This window comes from Gobio gobio (genome assembly GCF_949357685.1).
Source record: "Gobio gobio genome assembly, chromosome: 17".
Classification (NCBI taxonomy): domain Eukaryota; kingdom Metazoa; phylum Chordata; class Actinopteri; order Cypriniformes; family Gobionidae; genus Gobio; species Gobio gobio.
In genome coordinates, this window is record NC_137110.1 from 46,153,977 (window position 1) to 46,168,132 (window position 14,156).

General features: G+C 38.8%; 1 protein-coding gene across 2 annotated transcripts in view; it reads right to left on the minus strand.

Moving 5' to 3' along the window:
- Nucleotides 1-2,787: 2,787 nt before the first annotated feature.
- Nucleotides 2,788-14,156, minus strand: part of pbx1b (pre-B-cell leukemia homeobox 1b) — a 116,928-nt gene continuing 105,559 nt past the window's right edge. The window contains exons 8-9 of one of the 2 annotated variants that reach the window (XM_079841135.1): nucleotides 10,321-10,410; nucleotides 2,788-4,601 (exon numbers count right to left, since the gene is read on the minus strand). In XM_079841135.1, coding sequence (XP_079697261.1) covers nucleotides 4,509-4,601; nucleotides 10,321-10,410 — 183 coding nt within the window. In that variant the 3' untranslated portion in view covers nucleotides 2,788-4,508. The remainder of the gene's footprint in view (nucleotides 4,602-10,320; nucleotides 10,411-14,156) is intronic. The other variant, XM_079841136.1, reaches the window with a different exon arrangement.

The window sequence follows — 14,156 nt, forward strand, 5'->3', positions numbered from 1 at the left end:
AGAAAAAGCACAAATAATTTTAGGACAAAACTACAACATATTGAATGCATGATGTTTTCACTTTAATAAAAGCAAAATATAAGCAAAAGTAGTTTTTAATAATATGCAACCAATTTAAGTGCAATGGCGATGAATTGGGTGTGCAAATTGGCTGATATTTCAAAGGAAAAAAGAATAAAAAAAATGACACTAATGAGAGTTAAAATCATTCATATTCAGTTGATTATTCTGTTGCTGACACACATCACACAAATGACAGTGTTTCCTGAGAATGACCCATAAATATACATTTTCTGCAGGTGTTTAAACACGATCTTCAGTGTGTTCCCATACAAAAATGCAGAAAGCCAGATCAAAATGAACAATATTCCTCAGCGGCATCTCAAAGTCTGACACATTGTGATTTCTATCAGTCATCATCTGCTTGAACTCGGACCACAGACTAAAAATCAACTGATCACGTTTGCATCCCCTGAGAAAAATAAAGCTCATTCTGTGTTCATCAGCACAAAATCATCCATATTCATCTGAGAGAAGGAGATAAATGCCATTTCTCTTTTCTATTGTCACGAAACTGAAAATGGTTACACTTTACAACAAGGTTCATTTGTTAACATTAGTTAACATGAACTAACAATGAAAAATACTTCTAAAGCACATCATTAGTCTTACCAACCCATTACTGAAATCAACAGTTGTATCTGTTAATATTAATTAATGGGCCTGAGCTAACATAGACTTAGAATGAACAGTGTTTTTATTGAATAAATGAGGTGAATAAATACTGTAACAAACAAACTGCTCATTGTTAGTTAACGCCTGAACTAACGGGACCTCGTTGTAAAGTGTTAGCAATAAAATAATAGGGATACAGTGGGGAGAACAAGCATTTGATACACTGCCGATTTTGCAGGTTTGCCCACTTACAAAGCATGTAGAAGTCTGTCATTTTTATCATAGGTTCAACTGTGAGAGACAGAATCTAAAACAAAAATCCAGAAAATCACATTGTATGATTATTAAGTAATTAATTTGCATTTTATTGCATGACATAAGTATTTGATACATCAGAAAAGCAGAACTTAATATTTAGTACAGAAACCTTTGTTTGCAATTACAGAGATCATATGTTTCCTGTAGTTCTTGACCAGGTTTGCACACACTGCAGCAGGCATTTTGGCCCACTCCTCCATACAGACCTTCTCCAGATCCTTCAGGTTCTTTCAGCTCCCTCCAAATATTTTCTATTGGGTTCAGGTCTGGAGACTGGCTAGACCACTCCAGGACCTTGAGATGCTTCTTACAGAGCCACTCCTTAGTTGCCCTGGCTGTGTGTTTCGGGTCGTTGTCATGCTGGAAGACCCAGCCACGACCCATCTTCAATGCTCTTACTGAGGGAAGGAGGTTGTTGGCCAAGATCTCGCGATACATGGCCCCATCCATCCTCCTCTCAATACGGTGCAGTGGTCCTGTCCCCTTTGCAGAAAAGCATCCCCAAAGAATGATGTTTCCACCTCCATGCTTCACGGTTGGGATGGTGTTCTTGGGGTTGTACTCGTCCTTTTTCTTCCTCCAAACACGGCGAGTGGAGTTTAGACCAAAAAGCTCTATTTTTGTCTCATCAGACCACATGACCTTCTCCCATTCCTCCTCTGGATCATCCAGATGGTCATTGGCAAACTTCAGACGGGGCTGGACATGTGCTGGCTTGAGCAGGGGGACCTTGCGTGCGCTGCAGGATTTTAATCCATGACGGCGTAGTTTGTTACTAATGGTTTTCTTTGAGACTGTGGTCCCAGCTCTCTTCAGGTCATTGACCAGGTCCTGGCGTGTAGTTCTGGGCTGATCCCTCACCTTCCTAATGATCATTGATGCCCCACGAGGTGCAAGAACTTCCATTTTCAACTTGAACTTCCATTTTCTAATAATGGCCTTCTCACCGAGCTGCTTGCCTATTGTCCTGTAGCCCATCCCAGCCTTGTGCAGGTCTACAATTTTATCCCTGATGTCCAGCTCTCTGGTCTTGGCCATTGTGGAGAGGTTGGAGTCTGTTTGATTGAGTGTGTGGACAGGTGTCTTTTATACAGGTAACGAGTTCAAACAGTAGCAGTTAATACAGGTAATGAGTGGAGAACAGGAGGGCTTCTTAAAGAAAAACTCACAGGTCTGTGAGAGCCGGAATTCTTACTGGTTGGTAGGTGATCAAATACTGAATTATTTAAATATCATACAATGTGATTTTCCGGACGGATAGATTCCGTCACTCACGGTGGAAGAGTACATATGATTAAAATGACAGACCTCTACATGCTTTGTAAGTAGCAAAAACCTGTAAAATCGGCAGTATATCAAATACTTGAGCTTGATTTGGAGTAAAACAATTTATTATAGCAACTCTTTATCTCACAATCAGATTTTTTTCCTCACAATTGCGAGTTATAAAGTGAGAATTACAAGATAGAAACTTGTAATTGCGAGAAAAAAAGTATAGTATATGAAGTAATATAAACAATTCTGACTTTATATCTCGTATTACCTTTTTTAGCAAATTACCTTTTGTATTTTGTGGCGGAAACCAGCTTTGATCGGTCAGTGACCAGATGGTCAGTATTATTGTAGATATTTCATATATTATTTCCAATTTAAACAACAGAAGAGAGTTGTGATACAGAAATTCTCTTAGTTGAAAGTCACCCAGTGATCGGACATATTAACAGCATTTACATTTTAAAATAAAGCAGGCCGTGTTAATAAATCAACTGAAATCAGACACCAGAGAGAAACAAATGGCAACAAAAGAAACTATTTATTCGGAATATGCATTACCAGTACAAATTAAGAGACCAAAAAACCTACACCTTGTTAGTTTTTCTTCACAAAAACGAGTTGGAATCAAAAAGACAATAGTTTGCTGTTCCACTTTATTCCTTTTATACATATGCAGAGATCTTAAAAGTTAAAACTTGACAAGAGAATGTCTCTGCGCTTGATATAAAAAAGAAGAAACATTCAAAAACACTGCAGGAGTTTAAAGAACAAAAGACATGCAACAAAGTAAACATTTGATGTTTTACAAACCGCTGTATATGCAAAAACTAAAAGCATCATTATATGAGGCTTTTCCGAATATGGTGCTGCTGGGCAGGCAGTGATACAAACGTCGTGAGCGGAGGGAAAACGCTTCGAGAGTGGGATCTGCTCCGGGGATGAGACGGCGAAACCAAAGAAAGCGATGCAGGACTATGACCGTCCAAAAACTCTACACGGTCTCAAGTCACAACACTTTACTCGCAGTGATTGTGGCCCGGATCTCTTCGGGAGCAGTAGCCCCTCGACACACACGCTCAGATCCATCCGTAAAGACCTTTTAGACGTGGATGCGATTGTTATAAAAAGAGCAAAACAAGAGCAAAGGTGCACATCTACATATAGAAGCTAGCGCGCATTCACATTATGCTTGCGAGAAAATAAAATATATGGCTGCCCCGAAACAAGCCCAATATGACATAAGAAACGAGAATCGGCTATTCACAACAGGAGGGCATCAAAAATATATCCAAACGATTTCTGCATTTGTGCGCCATCATTAGCTTTTCCTTTTCTTCTCAAGAAACATGACAGAATTCCAGCTGGATTTTTGGTTTCGACTATAACGCACCATGGACATTCGTGAGAAACGCATCCCAGATATTACACAATTTACAACATGAACAATGTTAAGTGATGTCAACGTAAAGAACGGACACGTCTGTGGTTTTTGGTATCAAAGTCGCCCAAAGAGAAGGCTGACGTGGAGCGAAACTGGAAAAGAAAGCCATTTCACATTTGGGATTTGTTCACTTCTTCTGATTGCCGTTTATTGCATTCTCAAGTGCGCTGATGAAAATCCTTCAACGACGATGATGATGATGATGATATATAAAGGGATTTGTGTGTCTGTACATCAATATCAGACAAACTGAATCTGATTTAAGATGCAAAATAACAATGCCGTTGTGATAACTGCATTTCTCATTAAAGCAGGGAAATGACGATTTTCCCTTATGCACAGTAACATAATCTAAACGACCGAATATTCTGGTGATTATTTAAGATTATTAGACGAACAGAAATCTGGTTGTGGCAGTGTGAACCCAATCAACTGCTTTTTCAAGCATCCTAAATCTATTATCACGTAAAGTCTGCTGTGTAAATGTTACTAAAGAGATGTATAAAAGTACTTTGGCACTATGGTAAAAATTGCAAAGTGTTTCAAACATAACGTGATGTTTGTTGCGACGACGAAGGCATTGAATTCTTTCTGAAACGGGTAGAGCTATCTGTCTAGTCTAAGCCTGCTATTGTCTCGGTTTGAATCTGGTGTGATCTGCGGCTGTTTTGAGAGGTAGCATGAAGACGTTAACATGAAGATGAGGGTTGATGATGCACGGTTGTGTTCTCGAAAGTCATTTACACACTGGAGAGAAGAGCGTGTGGCGTGATGCAGAGAGTCCGTTCTGTGTGGAGGATCAGTTGGAGGTGTCGGAGTGAACGCTTCCGGGTCCTTCTGTGGGGGAGGTGACCGAGGAGGGGGTGGTGGGGTCCTGCCAGCCACCGTTCGCCTGACGGAGAGAACAACCAACACACACCATGAGGGAGCCATCAACCACACATTGCACTGATTACATCACAATAGCAGAAAAAAATGGCTTATAAACAGGGCTTGACATTAACACCCGCCCACTGTGGCGTGTAACGCTGTCACTAGCCACTTTGGCGGGTTGAATTTTATCCATAATATATACATTTTTTCAGTTGTAGTCTTTTAAAGGGGGGGTGAAATGCTGTTTCATGCATACTGATCTTTTGGCACTGTTAAAGACTTGGATTCCCATGCTAAACATGGACACCGTTTCATAAGCTAAGGTGGAAGATTAATGGGAGTATTTCTTTGCCAAAATTAGTACTTCCTGTTAGTCATAAGTTTCGGAAAGTTTTTTTCGATCATGGGTCCGCTTGACGTCAACAGGGCGGAATTTCCTTGTATGGGCCGTACGGACAATTCTACCGGAAGAGCGCGCGCGAGAGAGAGAGAGAGCGTGAAAGCAATAGGCTACGCCCATCAGAGCGCTGGCTCGTACAGATGGAATTTGCTTTTCCGGATCAACAACTGAGTTGCGCAAATATTTATGTCTGTTCCCTGCATTTCGGTGCCGATTGTTTTATAAACAAGGCCCAGTTCGACGCCGGATTTTCAGATCGCCTAATACTGAAGGATGGAGCGGTCCCAACGATAAAGGTCCCAACGTTGGAACCACAGGTTTGACTGCTTCAAATGTCTGTTTTTGCCTATGCCCATCAAGTACGTTAGCCCAAACATGATCACGTATTGATCAATGGAGCATGCGATGTATAGTGTGTGTACATTTGTTTAGCTGGCCACTATATGTGTATGTTTGTGTATTTGTAAAAGCACTCCAAACAACAATACACAAAGAATGGGGAAATATGTTGAACTAAATAAGCGCGGTTCTTCATTCAAATGCGCTACTATTCCATGTCTTTCTATGTAAACACTAACCTGACGCGCAAAACCAGTCCGCTTACTACAAATCATGTCTTCACAAACCACGCGTAAACACACACACACACACACACACACACACACACACACACACACACACACACACACACAGCGCATCTTTCTTTTATAATTATAATAAAAATAAAGACTTTTCGGAGATATGCAGGATGCAGTGCTACTCTATAGGTACTCAAGATTGACATGAGACTGACTGAAACTGAGTGTCCCCCCCCCCCCTTTAAATAATAAACTAAATGCAAATGTAGTGTTTACAAAAATATAGATTTTTCGATACATATTGATAATGAAACGCATAATACTCATTTTCCGCAGAATAGACACACGATACTAACTGCGCTTTCTCTCTCTCTCATCTCTCAGACACCGAGTTGACACACAAACCCATCATTTTACTAATTCCCGAAGATTTTGTTCTCCCACCCAAAGTGTGGGCACATAAAGCCGCCTCTCAATACTAAATTGAGTTCTTTTTCGCTGCTATTGCACTAAAACAGTCAAATACACACAAAATAATATCAAAATGCTGGTCTTGGTGAGTATTCTCTTCATAAACAGTCAGTTATGTTTTAAGTGAACGTAAACAGTTGAGAAAGAAAACGCATGTGTAACAGTATAATGGATCTGTCAGCTCTTAAAGTGACAGCGAAATAAACCAGCTGCCAAATTATGAGATACCATAAAAAATATCTATATGGCAGTTTTTCCGCATGGTATCGATGTCAAAATTGTGGCCATAGAAAATGCTGAGCGGCTAGTAACTTTGGAAAACCACTAACCACAGTGGCCGGTGTGCAAAAAACGTCATGTCAAGCCCTGATTGTAAATCAATATTTTGTTGTCAAATCCATTCATGTCAGTTCATTTTACTCTGTGTGGAATATCATTTAAATGGACAGAAAAAACGATTCAGTTGCAAATAAAAATAAACTGCAACAGACAAAATTGTCTAACATTATGGGTATGTGTGTATACACACGCACACACACACTCATGCACACACACAAAAACGCGCACACACACACACACACACACACACACACACACACACACACACACACACACACACACACACACACACACACACACTGCGATCAAAAGTTTGGGGTCATTAAGATTAAAAAAAAAAAAAAAACTATACTTTTATTCAGCAAGGATGCATTCAACTGATCAAAAGCGTCTGTAAAGACATACTGTTACAAAAAAAGATTTATATTTCAAATAAATGCTGTTCTTTGGAACTTTCTATTCATCAAAGAATCCTGAAAAAAAATTATCACAAAAATATGAATCAGCACAACTCTTTTCAACATTGATAATAATCATAAATGTTTCTTCAGCGGCAAATCATCATATTACAATGATTTTTGAAGGATCATGTGACACTGAAGACTGGAGTAATGATACTGAAAAAGCAGGTTTCATCACAGAAATAAATTACAGTTTAACATTTATTCACATAGAAAACAGTTATTTTAAATTGTAAAAATATTTCAATTATTTTTACTGTTTTTACTGTATTTTTATTTTTTAAAAATGCAGCCTTGGTAAATATAAGATTGTTCTTAAAAACATAAAACAATCGTTTGAAATATTTCTTTGTTAAAGTCTAAAAACACCCTTTGTCAACTACAATTTAGTCAATCATTTTGTTGACAGCACAGGTTTCTTTCGCTCTGAAATGCTCCTCAGAAAAGCGAATCAGCCTGTAAGAGCTCTGTGTGTAACGCCTGCCATTTACACTGACACACACTAAAATACTGAGAGGCAACGAGAGAAAAGAATCAAGACTCTGAGAATAAAACAGGAATCAGGAAGGACACTGAGAGAAAGAAATGCAGAAGACAAACAGATGCAGCAGAAGCCATCACTAATCTCACAGACAGCAACGCTACGAGCATTTCAAGGCAACTGAAAAGGCTGTTCAATCAAACTCAATGAAAGAAAAGAAGAAGATTCTTAAAATGCTGCTGTTGATGTCAGGAGTCAGATGAATGCACAATATCAAATGTCATCTCTGTCATTTGCGTGCCACTAATGCTTTCTGTAACGCGTTTAAATAAACTCAGTTTAATGTACGGTGGCCCCAAAGTATTTAAACACTTAATAAAAATGCATGCATGAGTGTCATCGCATTAGATAGTAAAATATCAAAGCAAGTGTCATTAATTGCAAAGAAAGACACATGTGCCTCTGTGGTTGTGAAATACTAGTGGAAAACGTTCATAGTTCATGTGGTGAACTTATCTAATGCATTGACATTCACACATTTATAAATGTCACTCAATATTTTTGGGGGCAGCTGTACACGCATTATAAAAAAAACGTATTTCGACTGAAACACATTCAAAATTAGCTGATATATGCGCTCATTTTACATTGATGCAATAACTTGCTACAAAACTATAAATAATATTCCAGGCGCAAACACCTTCAGACAAATTCATTTCTGAGGGTTAATATGGATGACATAGTGTAAACAGCTATTATCGCTAAGAAAATATGCTATTTTCATGGTGCAAATAGCTGCTCCCTTATTTTATACTAAGTGCATATAGCGCTATATACGATATAAAAGTAGCAGTTCTTTGCAATATGTGTAAATAGTAATTACATGCAATTTATACTTTACTTTGACAGATACATACACACTATTTGCACCTCAGTTTTGTTGTATATTATCAGGATGTAATAATAACAGAGCGTAAATTATATTTATTAAAATTATTAAATGCATGCCGCCTTAATGGGACAATAAAAGCCCTCCCTACACTGACCCCTAACCCTACCCAATAAATGCTTTTATTATTATTAAACATTCCGTTAGGCACTTTATTTCCATTTTTAGATCATTTTCTTATTTTTTATTGAAAGTAAATGCCTTTTCGAAATGATATGTGATCGGAAAAGAGAGAAGAGCGAGCTCTGCAAAAGGCGGATTCAAACCCGGGTCGATCACGTCAAAACCAAGATCCTTAAGCCTTACGCTTTACTGACTGCGCCACTGAAGAAGTTGAACTATGCCTGTAATTTTTAAAATCTTGTTTGGCCCAACCAGGCATTGTTAGGCGGAGCTAGTGCGAATAGCACTTGCCAACACGGCACGTTATTTGCACTTGGTTTGAATTGACACTCAATATTTAATGGTTAGAATATTTTAGATTTTGACTTAAAAATATTGTTTTCCAATAATGTAAATAATTTAAGGATTGAATTAAATTAAAAGTCTTTTTCTATATTATATAATATTATAAACTATCATTTAAGAGTTTGAGATCTGTAAGATTTTTTAATGTTTTTCAAAGACGTCTCTTCTGCTCACCAAGGCTGCATTTATTTGGGCAAAAATACAGTAAAAATAAAAATATTGTGAAATATTATTACTTTAAAATAAGTGCTTTCTATGTGAATATATGTTAAAAATGTAATTTATTCCTGTGATTCAAAGCTGGATTTTCAGCATCATTACTCCAGTCTTCAGAAATCATTCTAATATGCTGATTTGCTGCTCAATAAACTTTTATGATTATTATCAGTGTTGAAAACAGTTGAGCTGCTTCATATTTTTGTGGCAACCGTGAAACATGATTTTTTTTCAGGATTTTTTGATGAATATATAAAGTTCAAAAAACAGCATTCATTACAAATAGAAATCTTTTGAAACAATAACATGTCATTTTTGAACAATTTAATGCATCCTTGCTTAATAAAAATAAAATCTTACTGAGCCCAAAATTCTATTTGATTATATTTCCAGAATTGAATCATTTTATGCTTAATTTATAATACTGCTTTGTATTGTGCAGGTTGCAATTAAAAGACTGTCCTGTATCAAATGCTATTGATGTGAATTGAGCGATGTTCTCTGTGTCTGCTCATCAAAGTCAAAGTCTCTGATCCCGCAGATCTCCACACGGATCCAGGAAAAAGCAGGATTTGCATACATCCTTGCTTTCGCCCCCGATCGCGTATGATCTCATTAACATACGGCCAGCGAAGCGCGGCATAAAGGAAGCGGGACGGAGATGCTGACCGGCCTCCCCCTCCTCTCTCTCTCTCTCTCTCTCGTACTCGGCTCGCTGTCAAGCCCATTAGCTCGGCAGGAACCTGATCTGAGCAATGTGCTTGGATTGCTGTCCCAAGTCCACACTCCGCTCCCCGTGTGTCTGTCGTATTGATTTTCCCCTTTACCACACGGCTTGTCGCTGTGAATTTTCTCGTTGCGCCAAGTTGCCAGCAGCGCCCCTCCCGTTCCCCCGCTTCCCGAACGCGAGCGAAAAACACACAGGATGTCCTCCTACGAGTGTTTTACCATGGGCGCGTGGCTTTATTTTTAGCGTTTGGCTGCGAGATTGTCCGCAGAGTGTTTTTCTCTGCCGCCCTTCGGGGGATAATCAGGGTCAGGTGACTTTGGGGCACGGCGAGGACTCATATATTTGCAGCCGGTGTCACCTGTTCGCCCCCGTTCCCGTCAGCGGGGCGCGTGGCTGCAGGTGCCGGGGCCGATCTGATTGGATGTGATGGGCTCAGACAGACGCCGGGCCGGTCTCGTGTCCACGTCTCGCTGGGCAGCGCGCCGCCCGTGGCGTTCACAACACACAGGCAATCAACTAAGTGACCACGATTCCCAGACAAGTCCCACTAAGTGGCATTCTGAGCCCTATGGCTTTGAAATAATTGGTAGAGGGCAAAGCAAGAGGAAGGGGGGAAAAAAAAGAAGTGTTTTTTTCTCGCCTTACATTGATGCCCTGCGGACTGTACATCTGGTTTGCTGCGAGGCCGTCACTGTATCCTCCTGTCTGGCTGATAACATGGCGAAGGGTATCCACCTGAAACGCAAAACAACACGGCAAGGTCAGAGCGCACAAAAACGCAAACGCAAGGTCGGACGAAGCGACGCACGCGAACAAAGCAAAGTCAGGCGACACGACAAAGAAGAAAGCAAGGTCAAAGAAAGCAAACAACAATAAAAGACAAAGAAAACACGATGAAACACAGACGTACAAACACAAGATGACATGCAAACAATAAAACAAATTACAAAGCCAGTCTGAAACCTAGTGAGCTGCCTACCTAGTCAACAGCATTTTAAGATGCGTATTCCATATCCTGCCCTATAAGATCTCAATTCTGCAGTAGCATTGTGGTAGAACGTGACCCCAGAATGCATTGCATCAAAAAGAATCCAAAATCGAGGACGAAACTCCTAGAAATGTTATGTAAAATATACCCACATTACTGTTCAAAAGTTTGGGGTTTCACCAAGGCTGCATTTATTTGATCAAAAACAGTAAAAACTGTGAAATAATATTACAATTTAAAATAGCGGTACCACTTTACATTAGGTGGCCTTAACTACTATGTACTTATATATAAAATATATAGTAAGTATATATAGAAATATAAGTACAATGTACTTATTGTGTTCATATTGTATTGCAAATCACTTTTGCTGATATTGAGGTGAGACACGGGTAAAGTTGTGGTGTAATGGGTAAGTTGAAAGGAACACGTCGACTTTTTGGGACTTTATCTTATTCACCGTATCCCCCAGAGTTAGATAAGTCCATACATACCATTCTCATCTCAGTGCGTGCCATAACTCTCTGACACACCCACCGCTAGCCTAGCTTAGCACAAAGACTGGAGGTAAACGGCTCCAGCAAGCCTGCTGCCCAATAAGTGACAAAATAACGCGAACATTTTCCTATTTACATGTTGTGATGTGTATAGTTACATTATGTACTAAGGCCGACAGAAAATGAAAAGTTGCGATTTTCTAGGTCGATATGGCTAGGAACTATACTCTCATTCCTGCGTAATAATTAAGGAACTTTGTGCCGTACCATGGATGCAGTGGCGCAATGATATTACACAGGGCCTGAAAATAGTCCCCAGCGCTCTCTGTGCAAGCAGGCTGTCACGTTGGTTATGTTGACGCAAGTTAGCTTATTTTCAGGCGCTGTGTAATATCATTGTGCCGCTGCACCCATGGGACGGCACAAAGTTCCTTGATTATTACGCAGGAAGGAGAGTATAGTTCCTAGACATCTCGGCCTAGAAAATCGCAACTTTTCATTTTCCGTCAGTCTTAGTACACGATGTTGGCGTTATTTTGTCACTTATTGAGCAGTAGGCTAGCTGGAGCCGTTTACCTCCAGTCTTTGTGCTAAGCTAGGCTAGCGGTGGGTGTGTCAGAGAGTTATGGCACGCACGGAGATGAGAATGGTATGTATGGACTTATCTAACTCTGGGGGATACGGTGAATAAGCTAAAGTCCCAAAAAGTCGGCGTGTTCCTTTAAGGGTAGGGTTAGGTGTAAGGGAAGTGTCAACTGTGTAAATAAAAATGTAATTAAATAAATTAATAATTACTCCAGTCTTCAGTGTCACATGATCCTTCAGAAATCATTCTATTATACTGATTTGCTGCTTATGAAAGATTTCTGATTATTATATGTTAGGGGTGTAACAGTACACATATTCGTACCGAACCGTACTGTTATCTGAGTGTTGATTATTATACCTAAAAAAAAAAGCAACTGAATTTAGGCTAATAGTTTGGGCTTTGTTGTTAACCTTTAATATTAATGTGCAAGTAAGGGCTCCCTATATAGTTTACAGCAATATCTTTATATCACTTTTTTTCCCCTTCAGTAAACCACTGTTTAATACAAATAAATAAAAAGCAATTTTGTAAAACTGCTGTACCGAACCCTTACCGAACCGTGACTTCAAAACCGATGTACGTACCGAAACGTCAGTTTTGTGTACCGTTACACCCCTATTATATGTTGAAAACTCTTTCAGAAAAAAACGTTTTTTTAATTCTTTGATGAATAGAAAGTTCAAAAGAACAGTATTTATTTTAAATAGAATCTTTTGTGACATTATAAATGTCTTTACTGTCACTTTTGATCAGTTTAGTGCATCCTTGCTGAATAAAAGTATTAATTTCTGTAAAATGTAAATCTTACTGACCCCAAACTTTTTAACGCTAGTGTTTATTTCATGAAAAGTATCGATAAAAAAGTTGAATATACAGTATATAATGATTAAAATGTAATAGTTTACACAATATTTGTGTGTACCCTGTATTTTTTATGCTTAAAGCTACACTGTGTGATATTTTCCCCCATCTAGTGGTGAAAAGGTATATGACCATCCAGTGAATTTTAGTTTCTGTTCTTCTCAATTCCGATTTCGTTTCAACTCCTACGGTGGCTGATTTAGTCCAAGATTAACATGGCTTCCAGTCCTATGCTTTTAGTTCAACCTCGTCCACATTCGACACGGTGCCTGTGGGATATTCTGTGCGCAGTGGGATGGTTAGAACTCAACTGGCCTAATTATTCGGCTAGAAAGAACTGCAGCTAATCCAGTGTGAACTTTGATGATAGTAATGTTTATTCAGTCATCCAATTGCAAGGCATAAACAGGTTTGCGTGGATATGTACATAAATGTGGTTTCTGTGAGAGAACAAATAAGAATGGTAAATATACATACACTGAACTGTATAACTATACTTATAAGTTACATTTGTATAATGTAACCATAAACCAGAGCTTATTGTACCATATATAGGCGCTAAATGCAGCTGCATTAAAAGGAACTGAGCTGCCGCTGCTAACAAGCGGTGTCCGGTTACAAAAGTGTGTGCGGCGCGTTAGCACTGCAGTGCGCTCTGTATAACAATTGTTAATATGCCGATCAGACCTGATACATATTTCCATCAACATACATTACAAGCAAATATTTTCTAAAAACGAATAAACATTGTTGAAAACAAAATAACTGAATGATTATTCAAATAGGTGAGCATTACGCTATTGTATGTTGACACAAAAATACTTCTGAGGTGACATCAACTGAATTACGCGATGACACACTCTGAAACACATCTACAATGAAAATAACTATTATTACTTACGGAGTTATTAACGCACAGAAATACCACACAAGGAAAAACAGACTTTTGAGGAATAAACAAGGCAGGAAAACTCCATATAACTCTGTTACTGGACGCTGCTGAAATGAAAACTCTCTGCGCATGCACCAGACAAGTCTGAACAAGTTGACGCGCACATGCGCGAGGCAGAGAATTTTGTACAGTGCCATATTAAAACCGGTTAAAACGCGAAAGGCGAAGCTTGAATTTACGGGTATGTCCCTCTTTGGCTAATGTACTTTCAAGATGGAGGGGAAACATGGCGACCACCGTTAGATCCCATTACCTTATGTATTTTCAATGGCATATTATAAACTTACGAGAATACTTTATTACTTGAAAGAAGTAAATATAAATTAATGAGCACATATATTTTTGAAAGAACTAAGTGTTTTTAGCTAAGAATAGACTAAAAAAGTTACACAGTGTAGCTTTAATGGTGTTCAAACAGAAGTCATTATTTGAGTTGCTGTCTTATGTAAAGTATTTCAAAATCAGTCAACTTCCTATGTAGGCAGCAGACAGTGAGGCAGTTCACATGGTTTCTTTTTCAACATTAAAATTTTACTTCAAAACTGTAACTTTATATTGATGTTCATCTTTAGACATTCTGTTGACTATAAGTAA